Raw genomic sequence first — 17,412 nt, forward strand, 5'->3', positions numbered from 1 at the left:
TTTGTGCAAATCTCATTGATGTCTGACTTAAAAGAAGATAGATCCTCTTAACTGCTCAGCATTCAACTGTGTTGTACTGTTTTGGTTGAAGTATTTGAGAAAATCTGGCCTCACACAGACATATAATTGAAAAAGGGAGAGGTATTTTCATAGCCTCTTCTGATGAGAATAGAAGCTGTCAAGCTCACAGTGGTGAATACAAGTTTTCCAAAATTCTTGTTCTCACTTATAAGTTCCAGTTTTATCACTGGCAATGAATGCTGTCTACTGGTTTTCCTTGAAATGACAGGTTCCATTTCATTCATTTTCATGAAAATGTCTGTCAAAATCCCAAGTTTGAATAACCACAGCTTTTTTTAGTGGTCTGTCAACTAAAACTGGTTTAGCTTACAACTCGAGTGCTTTTCCTGAAAAGCCATCATAGTTCAGAATGCAGCAAAAGGGCTTGATATGAGTATCTTCCATTTTATTACACAGAATATTAAAATGATGCATACTTAGGGTCAAAATTTAGTAGAATTAATAATTTTACTGATTCACTAAGCTTATTTTTAAGTGAAACTGACTTTTTCTGCGAGTGCATGGCAGTGAAGAATACAATCATTATCTGTCTATTTGGGTGTCACTGCCTTGATCAGTGCTAATGCACTGGCATTGTTGCCCATTACAGCTTTTGCACTAACAGTGTAAATGTCAACACAGAGAAAAAGTCAAAAAATGTTTCAATATTCTCATGAAAATAATTTTCATCTCATGGGACCCCCAGGGTCCTCAGACCACACTTTGAGAATTGCTGATGAGGTTTAATATATTTATACTCATGCAAAATCAATGGTTAATGTACCTATCTGTCTGCAGTGCCATATGGTGTCAATGTGAGCCTTCTCTTTTTGGCTCATCTTTTTCCTTTGTTAGGACAGAATTTGGATTCAACTGTATAATTAGACACCTGAAAAAAAGGTTTCTCTATTGTTACAAAAGGAAGAAAAAGGTTTTTAAGAAAAAATTACAATTCTTACAGGAAGGTAAGGTGCCAGTGCTCCACAAGATTCCGCCACAAGCAATCTTCTTTCTGGGTATTTGTGATTAATCTAGAGTAAAAAATAAATAAATCAAGCATAAACAACATACCCTCCCTTTCTCCAATAGAGAATTATTTTTCACCATAAATCCTGTTAGGAATGCAATAAAGCTTCTTTCTTTTCCACTTCGGGGATCCCTATACCTGGATCAGGATTAAGGGAATCAGGGAGAGCCTAAAAAATGAGGTCACAGGGGTTACCTGTTAAAGAGAAAGAAGATAAAGCAAAGATGAAAATATGGCAAGGTGTCTAGAGATTGTGGGCTTGCCCAAGACTAAGCTTTCCTTAGGATGTCAGGAGCAACCTTCTCCTTCCCTAGCAGCATTAGTATATTTTTAAATTTGGAAAACCCAGCTTCTAGATATTTACTGATACAGTCTACAATATGTGCCAGGAATGATTCCTCAGTCCTCTTTTTTTACCTCAGGGATTAGGACGTAAATTAATCGATGATTTAACCAGAGCCCTTGACCGGTGTTATGATTTTGTTTTTAAAGTAAGCAGATGTCAATTCATTCCTGTTTGCATATGCAAGATGATGGGGTTTTGCTATATTGTAATGACTACACTGAACCATAACAAAAAATAACAAAAACAAAAAAAATGACACATACTGGGTTTTGTTCCCATATGTCTTCTTCATAGAATATAAATCTTTCTTTGACTGGAAAAGAAGTGTATCTGTTCTCATATTCCCATATGAAAAGGTGACATAATTCATTAATGTATTGGATGCCTAAAATTAAGAAAAGAAATTATGTAGCAATCTATTGGGCAACAAACTGGAGGTAGGCGGCTAGATAGATCACCAATATCCATGTTTATTCAGGTTACAGAAGAGGTGGTGGTAGAGACGTTGGTAACTGACATCTCTGAATAAAATTTAATCCAGAAATAGTAACCTCAAAACAAAATGGTTTCAATGTCATAGTATGCAATATGTAAACTTCGATTTTACTTTCCTTTAGTCTAGCAAAATGAGTCTCAAAATTAAATGTACACACAACAATCAACTGTATTCCTATATATTGGCGATAAACAAAGAGAAAATTTAAAAAATTCTATTTACAATAGTATTAAAAAGAATAAAATACTCAGGAATAAATTTTAAAAGTGCATAAGTGATATTCTGAAAACTATAAAACATTACTGAAAGAAATTTTAAAAGACCTAAATAAATGGAAAGACATCCTAAAATTCATGGATTGAAAGGCTATTAGGATGGCAACATTCTCCAAATTGATCTACAGATTCAACACAATCCCTATAAAATTTCAGCTGGCTTCTTTGCAGAAACTGACAGGTTGATCTTAAAATTCATACAGAAATTCAAGGGACCCAGAATACCTAAAACAATCTTGAAGTACAAGAACCAATTCAAGGGGTTGGGGTTTCTTTGGGGGGTGATAAAATTCTTCTAAAATTGACTGTGGTGATGGTTGTGTAGCTCTGTGACTACAAAAACCACTGAATTGTACAGTTTAAATAGATGAATTGTATGCTCTCTGAATTACATCTCAATAAAAGTTAAAAGAAGAAAATGGAAAAAACTATTTTAAAATTGCATATACATATGTATAACTGTACGGAATTGTAAATTCAAAGTTGTATATGTTGTTTCCAAGTTAATTTGACTTTTCAGTGGTTACAGCCTAACCCTAAATTAGTATGCACTATAATCTCTAGATGACATATGGATTGTCAGAGATAATATGGATATATATAATGTTCCCTTTTAAATAATGAATCTAGATATGACTCCACTAAATTCTAAAGAAAAAAATGAATACTCAAAGAAAATGGGAACAGAATTCTAAAAGACCATAAACTTTAGCGATATTCCAGAGGCTAATAATTTTTCTTAAGAATAAGTGACAAAGCTAGTATAAAGAAGGCCATGCAATTTGTCTTCATAAGTAAGAAATCCATCTTTTTAAGATGGAAGAATAAGATACTTAATGACCTAAATATGGAATCTAGAAAGTCAAAGATTCTGAGTTCTAGCGAGGACTGGAATATTACAATTCAACATAAAACCAGAAGTATTGTTAGTAAATAGTGAGTTGAAATATAAATATATATAAACCTCCTACATCAAAGGTTTACACTTTATATTCTGTATATACTTGTAATATATACAAGTATACAATATATACAGATACGATTTCTATTATCTACCTACCTACCTACATATACACACAGCCTCTTGCTTTCCCTTGAACTCATTAGTTTGTATATTTTTCATATTTTATATCTCACTTGATTCAGATCCTTGAACTCAGGAATTTTTGTATTTTGTCTCATTGGATTCAGATTCTTGTCTAAACATCCCTTTCTCAGAGATCCCTTCTCTGACCACCCTTTCTAAAACAGTACTCCCTATCACTCTCTAACCCTTAGCCTACCTTTTTTTTTCTTCATAGTTTATAAATTACAAGACATCATTTCATTTATTTGTTTACTCTTACCTCTCCACTAGGATGTCATTGTCTTTTATTCACCACTGTATCCCTAGTGACTACAACAGTACCTGGCAGTGGAAATAGTGTTAAGTATTTGTTGGAAGAACGAATAAAGCAAAGCATCCCAGAGCTTTCTTAAGGACTATTAAATCACTGTGCTGGGTTATAGAAACAGTAGCATAATTTATATCCCTCATATTTCCTAATAGCATTTTTAAAAGATAATATGAACATTTATAATAAATTAGAATACAATAGCTAGGGAAAACCCAGTACAGTTATTTACCTGTTCCCAACACTGTGGTAAAAGTTCAGCTTCTACACGTGTTGGGCCAACATGACGTGCAAATGCCACACAACCTGTCAGTATCATTTGCCTGAAAGATAATACAGATGAATAAAGATTCGTATTTGCATAGAAAGCACAACTAGGACAAAGGGTTAAAAAGAGTCAGCTCTAATTAACATGAAGTACAATATTTTTGTACAATTTGTACAATATTTTTGTACAAATTCAACTTTTCACAATGGACGGGCTGCCACCATCCAGCAGTGGCAAAACCATTTGTGAGAGATGTTGTGAAGGGATTCTCTACTGGTGTGAAGCTGAATCTCATAACCTCCTAAATTAACTTCCCACATATACATTCTGAGATTATAATATGTTTAAAGCTTCAGTTTCTAATGAATTTCAGTTTCTAGCTACTAAAACAATCAGTGATTATTTTCCCAGTATTTCTATAATTAAAAACTACGATGTCATATTAGTAAAATGATATTTCTTTTTTTATTTAAAAAAATTTAAAATTTTTATTGAAGTATAGCTGATTTAAACTTATTTATTTTTAGTTGCATTGGGTCTTTGTTGCTGCGCGTGGGCTTTCTCTAGTTGCGGCGAGTGGGGGCTGCTCTTCGTTGTGGCGCGCAGGCTTCTCACTGCGGTGGCTTCTCTTACTGCGGAGCACGGGCTCTAGGTGCAGGGCTTCAGTAGTCATGGCTCCCGCACTCTAGAGCACAGGCTCAGTACTTGCGGCGCACGGGTTTAGTTGCTCCGTGGCATGTGGGATCTTCCCGGACCAGGGCTCCGACCCGTGTCCCCTGCATTGGCAGGTGGGTTCTTAACCACTGAGCCACCAGGGAAGCCCAAAATTATATTTCTTAAATGAGAATTTTTGGTATTGCACCCAAGATAACTGTGGTAGGCAGCTTCTGACATGGCTCCTAATGAGGTCCATCTCCTGATATTCATGCCCTTGAGTAATCCCATCTCCTTGAGTGTAGACTGGACCCAATGATTTGCTTCTAATGAAAAGAATAATGGCCAAAGTGATGGTATGTCACTTAGGATATCAGATTACAAAAGCCTGTGATATCCATCTTGTTAGACACTCTCTTCTGCCTTCTCAGCTGGCAGGCTTTGATGAAGACACTGCCATGTTGGACAGTTTCATGTGGCTAGAAACTAAAGGCAACTTCTGGCCAAAAGCCAGTGAGGAACCGAGGCCCCCAGTCCAAAGATCCATAAGAAACTGAATCCTGTCAACGACAAAGCTTAGAAGCAAATCCTTCCCCCATGGACCTTGAGGTGGCTGTAGCCGCAGCCAACACCTTGACTACAGCTTTATAAGAGACCCTGAAGAAGAAGATCCAGATAAATTGACCCACATAAACTGTGTTATTTTAAACCACTTTCTTTTGGGGTAATTTGTTATGAAATAATATATAAATAACTAATGTGATAATTTCATTTGAATTGATAGATTTATAATTTAAATTTTTAAATAAGATTTTTCACTCTTCAGAATGAAGTTCCATTTAAAATGACTCTGAAAGGCAGAATTGCAAGTTTTTTTACTTTTGATTGACTATGACTTCAAAACAGTAAAACCTGATTAAAAAAAAAAAGTATGTTTTCCATAGATGTTTCAAAGTAGCCAACTTTAAGGAAAACCAAAATAGAATGTTTAATTCATACTAATTATAAAAGCCCAGGCATTACTCATTGCTATTTCTCAAAATACATCAATTTAACTTAAACTGAATAATGACCTTACATTTCTATTTAGTTCAGCCAAGTTAGCTACAACTGTTCTCTCAGGCTGAGGAGAATAATAACAGACAAAAAGCATCTGGACAATGAGAAGAGAAATGTTGAGCCAATAGGTCTTCATTTTATATTGCAGCTTCTCCTCACCATAACCTTGTAATTTTTATCTATCTGATTTCCCTTTATATCATTGTCTTCTATGCCTGTTTCTCAACTTTTCTGTTGTTTTTCTATTTTCTCCTACTTTAGGAAGGCAAATAAAGTGAATAAAAGAAAAATAGAAAAAGAAATTCCTAAGCTTTAAGACAACATGTTAGCTGCCTGTTCCCACTGAAAATTTCCAAATGTCTGATCATTTTTACCCCCATAGTATATTAAAATAATGAGAAGTCATATACGTAGGTTCTAGAAAAATCTGATAATTATAGTAAATGAACTTTGGTGAAATTTAAGCATTTCAAACACACGTAAGAAGTATATACTTATATAAGAGCTTCATGTAAAATGACTTTAAATAATGAGTCACCATCACTATACTAAAGATGTACAAACTTGTTCAAAAAATGTTAGTCCCCTCAAAACAAACTTCTTAGTCAGCAGAGTTAAGATTCAAAATTCTAAAAAACAGGACAGTTTTGAAATACATTTGAAAACAGAAAAGATCAGACGGTCTACAGATTATTAACAGCACTGGAAACAGGCTCCTGTGATAGTAAAAATAAACACTGTTCTTACTTGTAGAAAATCATAGGATAGGAATTATTTGACACAGGTAGAAATATGGTGTTAGTTATGGCTGTTAGCATAGAACTGCCAAAATGCACTACTATCGCTCATAAAATTAAGTTTCTCTTAGGATGCAAGGAAGCTTGAGATTCATTAAGTAAAGTAACAACTGATTATATGTCAAACATATCATGCTAACTTAAAATTTTTGCTTTGTTAGTTATTCATATATATAGTTAGTAAATTGATTAGTTTATTTTAATAAATAACTTTGTTTCTGTAAGGTGAAAGATTTAAGTGTGGAAATGAGTGTTTAAATCCTGACATATCTTGACCTGAAGTAAGGCTATAGGTACTTTTGGCCACCAGGCGGCAGCTGTTAGCTCTACATGCAGAGTCTATGAAAACAGGCTATGTAGAACTAGAGGTTGCCTTGCAAATCTAAAAATGACAATGTAATAAGTGGTATTTAATTGTTAACTAAGTTACCAAGATAGGGAATAGTATTTTTCAAGGAGAAAATAAAATATTAATTTTCCTATATAGCACCATCGAATTGTCCTTAGAAAATTTTCAGTTTGCAATGAATGGAACTTGATTGAATTTCCCTTATTTCCATTTGACTAGCATGTAGATTAATCTTGACTGGACCCTGGAAAAACATGTTTCTCTGCTTGCTCAGGTATATTTTGGTAAGGGTAGGAAAGAGATATATGCTTATAGAGTTTTAAAGTCTACATGACTTTTTATTCTCATAGTGGAGAGATTCCTTGTGTTTAAAATTTTGAGCTTCATTTGTCTTATGGTTCACTTTTATGATTTTCCAACATTCTCAGAAGAGGTAAAAACTGTAACAGTCAGTAAAACAAGTACTGAAATTATATAAAGTTACCTAATCATAATGTATAATTCTATTTTTTGCAAAAGTATAAGCAAAAATTATTTATTAAGATAGAAAATTACTATGTAGAAAAACATTTCAATAGCTCAATCTTATCCAACTGGTGCTTAGTCTACCTACCCATCCACTGAGATGTTTCGTTCACAGTCACACTTGCACAGCTTCACCTAGTATTTAAAGGTCTTACCTTCTGAGGCAGACCTCTATTACTGTTGCTTGATCAAAACCCATTCCCCTTTCTTCCAGAGAGTCTCTCGATGTGTGGCCCATCCCCCCACCACCATCAGGTATAACTCATTTCCCCATTTAGGCATCCTTGATTGTGGGTATTTGACTCAGGACTAACCAAAACACTGTATCCCTTTAGCCACACAGAAACTGCTTTACAGATAGCTCAGTGATGCAGACATTCATATATTAAATATTTTATTTCTTGTAAAGCATAACCATGAAGAGGCCATGCTGTATCTAGTTCATCTGTTGGGAAAAGGGGAAATATTTAGTTCCTGGAAATCAAATGTGAAAGATAAAAGCAAAGAAATATCGGAATTAGAAATCCAAAGGTAACTAACACAAAAGTGTACAAATTCAACATGAGTAGTTGGAATGACAAGAATGAAAACACTGCAGGGCACTGTGAACAAGGTCAGTGTTTCCTCTGTTTATTAAAATAGATATTAGAAAGAAAAGATGGCATTTATATTAAAATGCTAATCATGATGCCAAATTAATAAGTCAACATTATATTTATTTACCAAAGAAGTGGTCATACCCACCTTTGCTCATCATCTGGTCTCTTGATCAAATTGAAAAGTATGTGGAGAAGCTGATCTCTCTCTTTAGGCTCGGGATGTAGGCAGGCTGTACACAATATGAGGGGGATCAACTCCTAAAGAAATATGAAGGTGGAAAAAGTCAAAGTAAAAATGCATTGCAGAATATTCTTTTTTTCCCCAATGTATTCTTAAATGGACATTTAAAATGAAATAAACCTCAGCGTATATAGGAGCAAATTTTAACTTTGTAAGGCTGATAATTCAAGAGAAAACACTGAAACATATATTTTTATGTTGGTTGTGCAGAAGATGCAGATCACAACGTAATAAAGTAACTTAAAATTCAAATAATCTTGTTTTCTTATCCAATACTTCCCAAGGGTCTATTAGTTTTTAAACTAAATAACATTCTATCTTACTATAAGCTGATATAGTAGTTTTAATTTTGTGGGGTTTTTTGGGGTTTTTTTTTGTTTTTTTGCGGTACGCGGGCCTCTCACTGTTGTGGCCTCCCCCGTTGCGGAGCACAGGCTCCGGACACGCAGGCCCAGCGGCCATGGCTCACGGGCCCAGCTGCTCTGCGGCATGTGGGATCTTCCTGGACCGGAGCACGAACCCATGTCCCCTGCATCGGCAGGCGGACTCTCAACCACTGCACACCAGGGAAGTCCAGTAGTTTTAATTTTGAAAGTGTTTTTAAACAAACACTTGCAGAAGTTAACTATACTTTAAAACTTAAAATGATAACAGAAAATAAAGACAACTCGTCCCACTTCCATAAGCACAATATAATCTTTCTTAAGATTAGATATAATTAATAATTTTGTAACCTTAGCACCTAACCTAGTGGCTAATTTTAAAGACCATTTCCACAGGTGTTGAATGCTCTCAGTACAACTACAAAATGTTAGTAGAAATGCTTTATGCTGAAATGAAAATTTTTAACAATATTTTGTTTGTTGCACTTCCAACATGCAGAGGTAAATTCAATATTTTCAAGGAAAGTAATAGACAAAAGTTTATTTCTCTCTTCCAAAGAAGTATTTGAAAATTAAAGTTGTCTCCCATTTTAATTAAATTAAGACTAAATTCTAAAATATATTCAAAGGATATTAATGTTTTTCATTTTTGGAATAGATTTTCAAATCTAATGAAATAAAAGTCCAAAAGTGATAAAATATTTTTGGAGAGAAATCCTCTAACTTACTTTGCAGATATTTTAAAGAAATCACTATGATGTAATAAAAAGGGTAGAATGATTACTCCCATTTCTTTTTCCCATCTGCCTCCCTACCCACCAAAAAGTACTAGCAGATTTAAAATAGGAATTGATCACTGCATACTAATACATGGTACCTTGAAGAAAAGTCTACACTGTAGGAGAAGTATCTTCCTATTTTGAAGATGCTCCCTTAGAAACAGATGATACGCTTTTTAGAGGAGTTGAGACTGAAACTTAAAGGCGTGACTAGAAGTCCTTTCCATTATTTCTAACATCTTTATATATTACGCTAAAATTATAATTACTCGGTATAATTCTAAATTGAAAGTACAAAGATGTAGATAAGAAGAGCTAAGAATAAATCTGAGAAGCAAAAAGAAATTTAAAACATTTATTCTGCCATCTTTCTATTTAGGCACCTCTGTACTTTTTAGATTAGTGAATAACTGAAAAGCAAAAGAAATAAAAAATAATTAGGGAAAATAATTTTGCACTGGGAATGGAACAGTATGCGTATGGATACTATATTGTTATATAATGTTTCCACAGATGCTTAATATGTTGCTTGATGGGTAAGTCTTGACTTTGGAGGAGAAAATAAACAACCTTTTATAAAATATTAGGGTAGAAGACCATTAATATCAAGGATCCTTAAGGATTCCATTGAGGCTGCTAAGAGCCAATGGTACTAATAAGAGGACTAAGACTGCACATCAGCATATCACACTGAGAGTAAAACTTTAAGGATGAAAAAGTAGTTATTCTAGAAGGCACTAACAAAAAGAGAAAATATTTTAATGCCTGAAAATCAAAAAGACCCTACATATTTTATTTGTACTTTCCCCTCATGTCAGACCTTTCTCTCCCATGGGTTTTCTTGCTTCCTCATAACCCTTCTTCCTGCTTTCCAATCATCTCCAAATATACGCTCTTACATTATATTATTCCATTCTCTTCCTATTGTATTACTCTTTTAAAAAATAAAGTTATGAAATATAGGTAAGATATTTGCTATAATTGCAAATACATGCATATACACTCTGTTTAAAATATAGAATAGCTTCTTTATCTCCATAACAAGTATACCAAAATAGCTGTTGTTGTTTACTTTTTGTGCCTCACATTTTCTTTTCCTTTTCTCTTTATTTTAAAATCATGAGGCTTAGTGATTCTTAATCGAAGAGGAAGTTTATGTCATACATTAATATAAAGAATCTTTTAACTGGAATATGGCTATAGATGTGCTAAACCAAGAACCCTGAACTTGGAGGAGCTAGAAGAGCTCCTGCCTCAATACTTCTTAGTACCAAAGAACCTAATGAAAAACCACGAATTTCTCTGATTTTTAGTTTCCTCAAGTGAAATATATAGGAATTAATTAAGATTAGTGCAGAAATCAAAAATTCTTTATATATATCTTTACATATATTTCTGTATTTTTCTTATCTATGGCTAATGGGATTGTTAATTTTTCCTTCTGAGATCAAAGTTGGCCTCAAAAAGCCTTCTCAACACAGCAGCCATTACCAACCAATCCAAACTGACACATGGGAGCAAAACGATTTGTCAGTCCTTGTCTCCTTGAACTCTAAAATTATGCTCAGTCACAGTTAGTAATAATTTATATTGCCATCTGTTTTTATTTATTGCTGGCTAAATCAACAAATATGGGAAGTCATTGCGAATAAGTTTTGGTTGATAGCCTAGGGCAAGGAGAACTGGGTACAGCCTGGCACATTAATGGCTATGGCAGTTATAACCCAGTGTATAAAGTATGCCAGATGGTCTCTTCTTACAGCAACACTGAGCTGAGAAGAGGCCCAGAAAGTGATGGTAGAAAAAAGTGGAAAGTGTAGTCTGTTTGTGATAGAGCCATCAAGGATTTTAATTGCTAAGTTCTGACTAGCTCCAAATATCCTAATTTCCTCTTCCTCTATCATTCATTTACTTATTCACAACTTCTATTTGTACCATTCCTGAAATAGTGAATTCTGTGTTAAGTGTGTATCTGCTGTGCTGTATATCACTTATTTATTGTGAATTCACCTTTTTCAAGCCTCTGAAGTACTAATTCATCCATTTAAGACCCTATTTACCATTTTCACACTACAAATGACCCTTGAACAACACGGTTTTGTACTGTGTGGGTCCACTTATGTGCAGACTTTTTCCCTTAAGTATGTATTACAGTAGTACACAATCTGTGGTTGGCTGAATGAAAAGTTATACTGGGATTTTGAACTGTGTGTGGGTCAGTACCCATAACCTCTGCATTGTTCAAGGAAGGGTCAACTGTATTTATAAATTTATAGATTTGAATCAATATTCTCCCTTTGGTATCACCTCTCCAACTGATGAAGCCTAGTGTTTAAAAAACTTTCCTTATAATTATAAATAAAACATTTAAAAAATGGTGGCTAAATTTTCTTCAGAAAACAATGTGATAGTGGTTTTGAAAATGTCTTTGAATAATAACCATGGTAAAATAATACTTATAGCTTTGGTAACATTATATCCAAAAAGAATCCCTTGCCCCGCCCATAAAAATGTTATTGTCTCCATATTTCAAGGCAACAGAAATTTTAAATATTTTCAAACATACTTTAGCACCTGATGGTACTCAATTAATGTGTATTGAAGTGAAATACAAAACTGATCCACTGACCATTAGAGAGGAAATCAGTGTAGTAATCCTATTGCAGAAGGTATTCCAGTACCTTATTACCACAATACTAGAAAACATATTTCCAAGGCCTATAGAATTCATTAACCTAAAGACTTAGTAATTTGCACTTTACTCAAGTAAATGACTTTTGCTTTAACTATTTTGATTTTTGCAATTTTAACAACAATGCTAGTTCTCTCTATATGAAAGCTCTCCCACTCTTCCTATGAAATTTTGTACAGAATTAAACAGGAAACGCTTCCAGGATTTTCCTTTCAGTTTTCTTTTTTTAAATATTTATTTATTTTATTTATTTATTTTCTTTTGGCTATGTTGGGTCTTAGTTAGAGCATGCGGGGTCTTCGTTGAAGCGTGCAGGATCTTTCGTTGCAGTTCAGGCTCTTCGTTGTGGTGTGCAGGTTCTTCTCTCTCTAGTTGTGGCGAACGGGCTCCAGAGCGCGTGGGCTCTGCAGTTTGCAGCACGTGGGCTCTCTGGTTGAGGCGCGCGAGCTCGGTAGTTGTGGCGCTTGGGCTTAGTTGCCCCGAGGCATGTGGGATCTTAGTTCCCCAACCAGGGATCGAACCCACGTCCCCTGCATTGGAAGGCGGATTCTTTACCACTGGACCACCAGGGAAGTCCCTTGTTTTCAGTTTTACAAGTAAAACAAAATAACTTCTAATAATAATAAAGAAATCACTTTCAAGTAAGATTAGTGTGTGTTCAGACTATAAAAACAGAAGGAAAAAGAAGTACCTAAACAGGATCTAAAACAATGTGAGTGATCAGATGTTAAAGGGGAAAGAAATGAAGTAGGAAATGAGATCAGGCAAATTTTAAAAGTAAAAAAAAAAAAAAAAGCATTGATATGTTGATAAGATAATGGCTCCAAAATCTGAAAGGAATCTAAACCATAAAAAGAAGTATTGCATTTAGATCAGATGCCAAGGAGGAAATGTTTGAGTACTTCAGGTCAAGAAGCAAAATTCTATAGTTCTAGAAAGGTGACGTTAGTCCAATTAATTATAGTTCACTGCTTGTCCTCACTGTTCCACTAAAATTATTTCCTATAACCCAAGCTTCGTTAAAAATTTTAGATAGGGGACGTCCCTGGTGGTGCAGTGGTTAAAAATCCACCTGCCAATTCAGGGGACACAGGTTGGAGCCCTGGTCCAGGAAGATCCCACACGCCGCAGCACAACTAAGCCCGTGCGTCACAACTACTGAGCCTGCGCTCTAGAGCCCGCGAACCACAACTACTGAAGCCCGTGTGCCACAACTACTGAAGCCCATGCACCTAGAGCCCATGCTCCATAACAACAGGAACCACCGCAATGTGAAGCCCGTGCACCACAACAAAGAGTAGCCCCTGCTTGCCGCAACTAGAGAAAGCCCGCGTGCAGCAACAAAGACCCAACATAGTCAAAAAATTAATTAATTAATTAATTAAAAAATTTTAGATAACTGTTATTAAATTTTTTTACATCTAGTCTTTTGCCTAGGGATTAAGCAATAATGAATTACAATTTAAATTCAAGTACTGACGAGTGTACATCCTCTGACTTAGATTTTCAGTTGAAATTTGTCAGGATGTTGACAATAACATGTAAAGAAAAAACATAAAGAACAAACATTGCAAAGACTCACATAAGGAAAAGAAAAGATTACTCACCTCTGGAAAAGTTTTACACTTCAAGGGCTGCTAAAATATCTATTTGTAGAATTATTAATATCTATAATTCCTGGGGCTCAGCCTTTAGGAAGCCTAACTGAAATACTTAAGTGACTTTCAAACTCTGATACTGCTAAAGAGCATGTGATTTACTCCAAAACTTACAAGATACACACACACACACACACACACACACACACACACACACACACACACAGTCTACATGGGTAAAGAAGATGGACCAACCTTATGTACTTTACTGTACTATCTACTTTACTTGTACTACTATATTACTCTCATACAGTTGTAATTATCTGGGGCTATTATTACATGTAAGCTAAAAATTTACCATGGAGTAACCACGAATGGCAATGTAAAAGAGCAAAGTTTAGTTTCTCAGAAGATGAGCAAGTCTTTAGAGGAACTAGCTACTTTTAAGTCTTTTAGGGAATTGGTGTTCTCCTTTATCTTTTTTCTTTTTATAGCTGTAATGATATATATTTTATATATCATGAAACTCATCCATTTCAGGTGTACATTCAGTGGTTTTTTCCAGTATATTCAGAGTTGTGCAACCATCCCCAATCTAATTTTGGAACATCCTACAAAGAAAGCTTGGACTCATTTTCCATTTCACCTTGCTGCACCCCCATTCCAGGCCCAGGCTTTTCCTTTGCTTTTCTAATTTAGCTAGCTGATGACATATATTTCCTTGCCGTAGAATAAAAATGAACATTAAATTTAGATGTATTATTTTTAAATGCTTTTAGAAGTAATTCTTTAAGAAATCTTATTTTAAATTACAGAATTTCCCTTTCAAATGCATTTAAAGCAGAAATTGTGAAAAATCAACTTCTTTAGCCTCTTTTACTATATACATATATCAAATGACAAATATATTTACTTTGTAATTTGGTTTGAAAGATACAAGTTCCTCAACCAATCCATTAATGTGAACTACTATATAGAAAATCAGTTCATTATTTTATTTTTTTCTCCCAAAATGAACAGGCAAAAAAGTCTTTTAAAATACAAGCTGGTAAAAAGAGATTATCACGGGCTTTCCTAGTGGCGCAGTGGTTGAGAGTCCACCTGCCGATGCAGGGGACATGGGTTCGGGCCCGTGTCCGGGAGGATCCCACATGCCGCAGAGCGGCTGGGCCCGTGAGCCATGGCCGCTGAGCCTGCGCGTCTGGAGCCTGTGCTCCGCAACAGGAGAGGCCACAACAGTGAGAGGCCCACGTACCGCAAAAAAAAAAAAAAAAAAAAAAGAGCGATTATCACTACTTCGCAGAACATAGGAGAAAAATTTTTTTTCACTTTTTATCATCTCTGAAATTGGGATGCACCTTACAATGGACAGCTTCTCATAAATTAACTGGAATTCTTATTTCTTAAAGGTACATAATTGTTACACTCAGTGGTATCTTAAATTTGAAAATACGGTATGTTGAATTTGGAAAATGCTATAATTGTGCCCTGAAGGTTAAGTGAGGTTGCGATTTTTCTTTTAAAAAACAAAAAACACTAATATCTATAGTCACTGTACTTTCCACTCTTATACAACATAAAGTTTAATTTATTAGACAGTTTTAATTAACCTTTATGTCACTCCATTTAAAATAGTGGGTTATAAAGTCAACTGAGTGGGTCACAAAGAGCTTTTTTTTCTTTATTGTTTACTTAGGTATATTCTTTAGTGCTTTAAAATATTTATAAAATCCTGTTTGATACTATCTTCTAACTTTTTGTAATAAAGGCAAGACTTGATTTGTAACACGTTTCTTTTAATTACATGTGTAATTATATACTGGCACACGATGTAAAATATCTTTCTTACTGACAGTGTAGTCAATAAAGCTTGAAATACCTAATTTAAAACGTATTTAAAAGACTATAGAAGACTAGATATTATGCAGTCTTAAGAATGAGAAAGCTCTTTATCTACTGACATAGAAAGATACAAAAATATGTTACATGGAAAAAAGCAAAGTGCAAAATAGTGCATAGAGTATGGTAGCATTTGCATAATTCATGGAGAGATCATATATTTGAGTTTGCTTATACATGCAGAAAATACCTCTGAAAGAATACAATACAGCTCCAATAATAGTTGGAGACTTCCATACCCCAGTTTCGATAATGGACAGAATATCTAGACGAAAGATCAGTAAGGAAATAGAGGACTTCAACAATGTAAAACAATTAGACCTAATAGACATATATAGACCACTATAGATGACAACAGCAGAATATATATTATTTTCAGGTGCACATGGAACATTCTCAAGGAGAGAACATATGTTAGGCTACAGACAATTCTCAGTAAGTTTTTAAAGATTAAAATCACACAAAGAACCTTCTCCAGCCACACTGGAAATTAAAAATCAATAAGTGAAGGGAAACTGGAATATTCAGTAATATGTTGATGTTAAACAACACATTCGTAAACAACGAATGGGTCAAAGAAATCACTAAGGAAATTAAAATACTTTGAGACAAATGAAAAAGAGAAACAACATACCAAAATGTGTGAAATGTAGCATAAGCAGGACACAGGGAAATTTATAGTTGTAACTGCCTACATTAAAAAAGCAAGATCCCAAGTCAACAACCTTGCAACAAAGAGCAAACTAAACTATGGGCCGGCTGAAAGAAGAAAATAATAAAGATTCGAGCAGAGATAAATGAAATATACACAAGGAAAACAAGAGAATCAGAAGTTGGTTCTTTGAAAAGATCAACACAATTGACAATCCTTTAGCTAGACTGACTAAGAGAAAAAGAGAGAAGATGCAAATAACTAGAATCAGAAATAAAGGAGAGGACATTAGTAGCAACCTTACAAAAATTAAAAGGATTATAAGTGAATACTATAAATGATGCTTCACCAACAAACTAGATAATCAAGAAATGAACTAATTCCTAGAATCACATAAATTACCAAAACTGAGTCAAGAGAGATAGAAAATCACAATAGATCAATAACAAGCTAACAGATTGAACAAGTAATAAAAACCCTCCCCCAAAGAACATTCTAGGATCAGAACTGATGAATTCTAAAACACATTTAAAGAATTATTAGGGGGACCGGGCCTGAGGAGCAGGGGTGGGAGCTTTGAGACTGGGGTGGCACGAGAGGACTCTGGGAGGGCTCACGCCAAGGAGTACTTCCCAGAACTTCTGCTGCCAGGGTCCTTGTCCCCACGGTGAGCCACAGCCACCCCCCACCTCTGCAGGAGACCCTCCAACACTAGCAGCTGTGTGGATGAAAGGCTCTTGGTGCTCCAGCCAGGCGTCAGGGTGTGCCTCTGAGGTGGGACAGCCAAGTTCAGGATACTGGTCCACAAGAGACGTCCCAGCTCCACCTAATAACAAACGGCGAAAATCTCCAAGAGATCGCCATCTCAATGCCAAGACCCAGCTTCACTCAACGACCAGCAAGCAACAGTGCTGGACATCCTATGCCAAACAACTAGCAAGACAGGAACACAACCACACCCATTAGCAGAGAGGCTGCCTAAAATCATAATAAGTCCACAGACACCCCAAAACACACCACCAGACGTGGACCTTCCCACCAGAAAGACAAGATCCAGCCTCATCCACCAGAACACAGGCACTACTCCCCTGCACCATGAAGCCTACACAACCCACTGAACCAACCTTAGCCACTAGGGGCAGACATCAAAAACAGTGGGAACTACGAATCTGCAGCCTGCGAAAAGGAGACCCCAAACAGAGTAAGTTAAGCAAAATGAGAAGACAGAGAAACACACAGTAGATGCAAGAGCAAGGCAAAAACCCACCAGACCTAACAAATGAAGAGGAAACAGGCAGTCAACCTGAAAGAGAATTCAG

General features: G+C 35.3%; 1 protein-coding gene across 4 annotated transcripts in view; it reads right to left on the reverse strand.

Moving 5' to 3' along the window:
* Positions 1-17,412, reverse strand: part of RELCH (RAB11 binding and LisH domain, coiled-coil and HEAT repeat containing) — a 117,151-nt gene that overhangs the window by 49,031 nt on the left and 50,708 nt on the right. For all 4 annotated transcript variants that reach the window (XM_060120958.1, XM_060120957.1, XM_060120955.1 and 1 more), the window contains 3 exons: positions 7,995-8,107; positions 3,831-3,921; positions 1,020-1,091 (listed from right to left, as the gene is read on the reverse strand). In XM_060120958.1, coding sequence (XP_059976941.1) covers positions 1,020-1,091; positions 3,831-3,921; positions 7,995-8,107 — 276 coding nt within the window. The remainder of the gene's footprint in view (positions 1-1,019; positions 1,092-3,830; positions 3,922-7,994; positions 8,108-17,412) is intronic.

This window comes from Lagenorhynchus albirostris, chromosome 14 (assembly GCF_949774975.1).
Source record: "Lagenorhynchus albirostris chromosome 14, mLagAlb1.1, whole genome shotgun sequence".
Classification (NCBI taxonomy): domain Eukaryota; kingdom Metazoa; phylum Chordata; class Mammalia; order Artiodactyla; family Delphinidae; genus Lagenorhynchus; species Lagenorhynchus albirostris.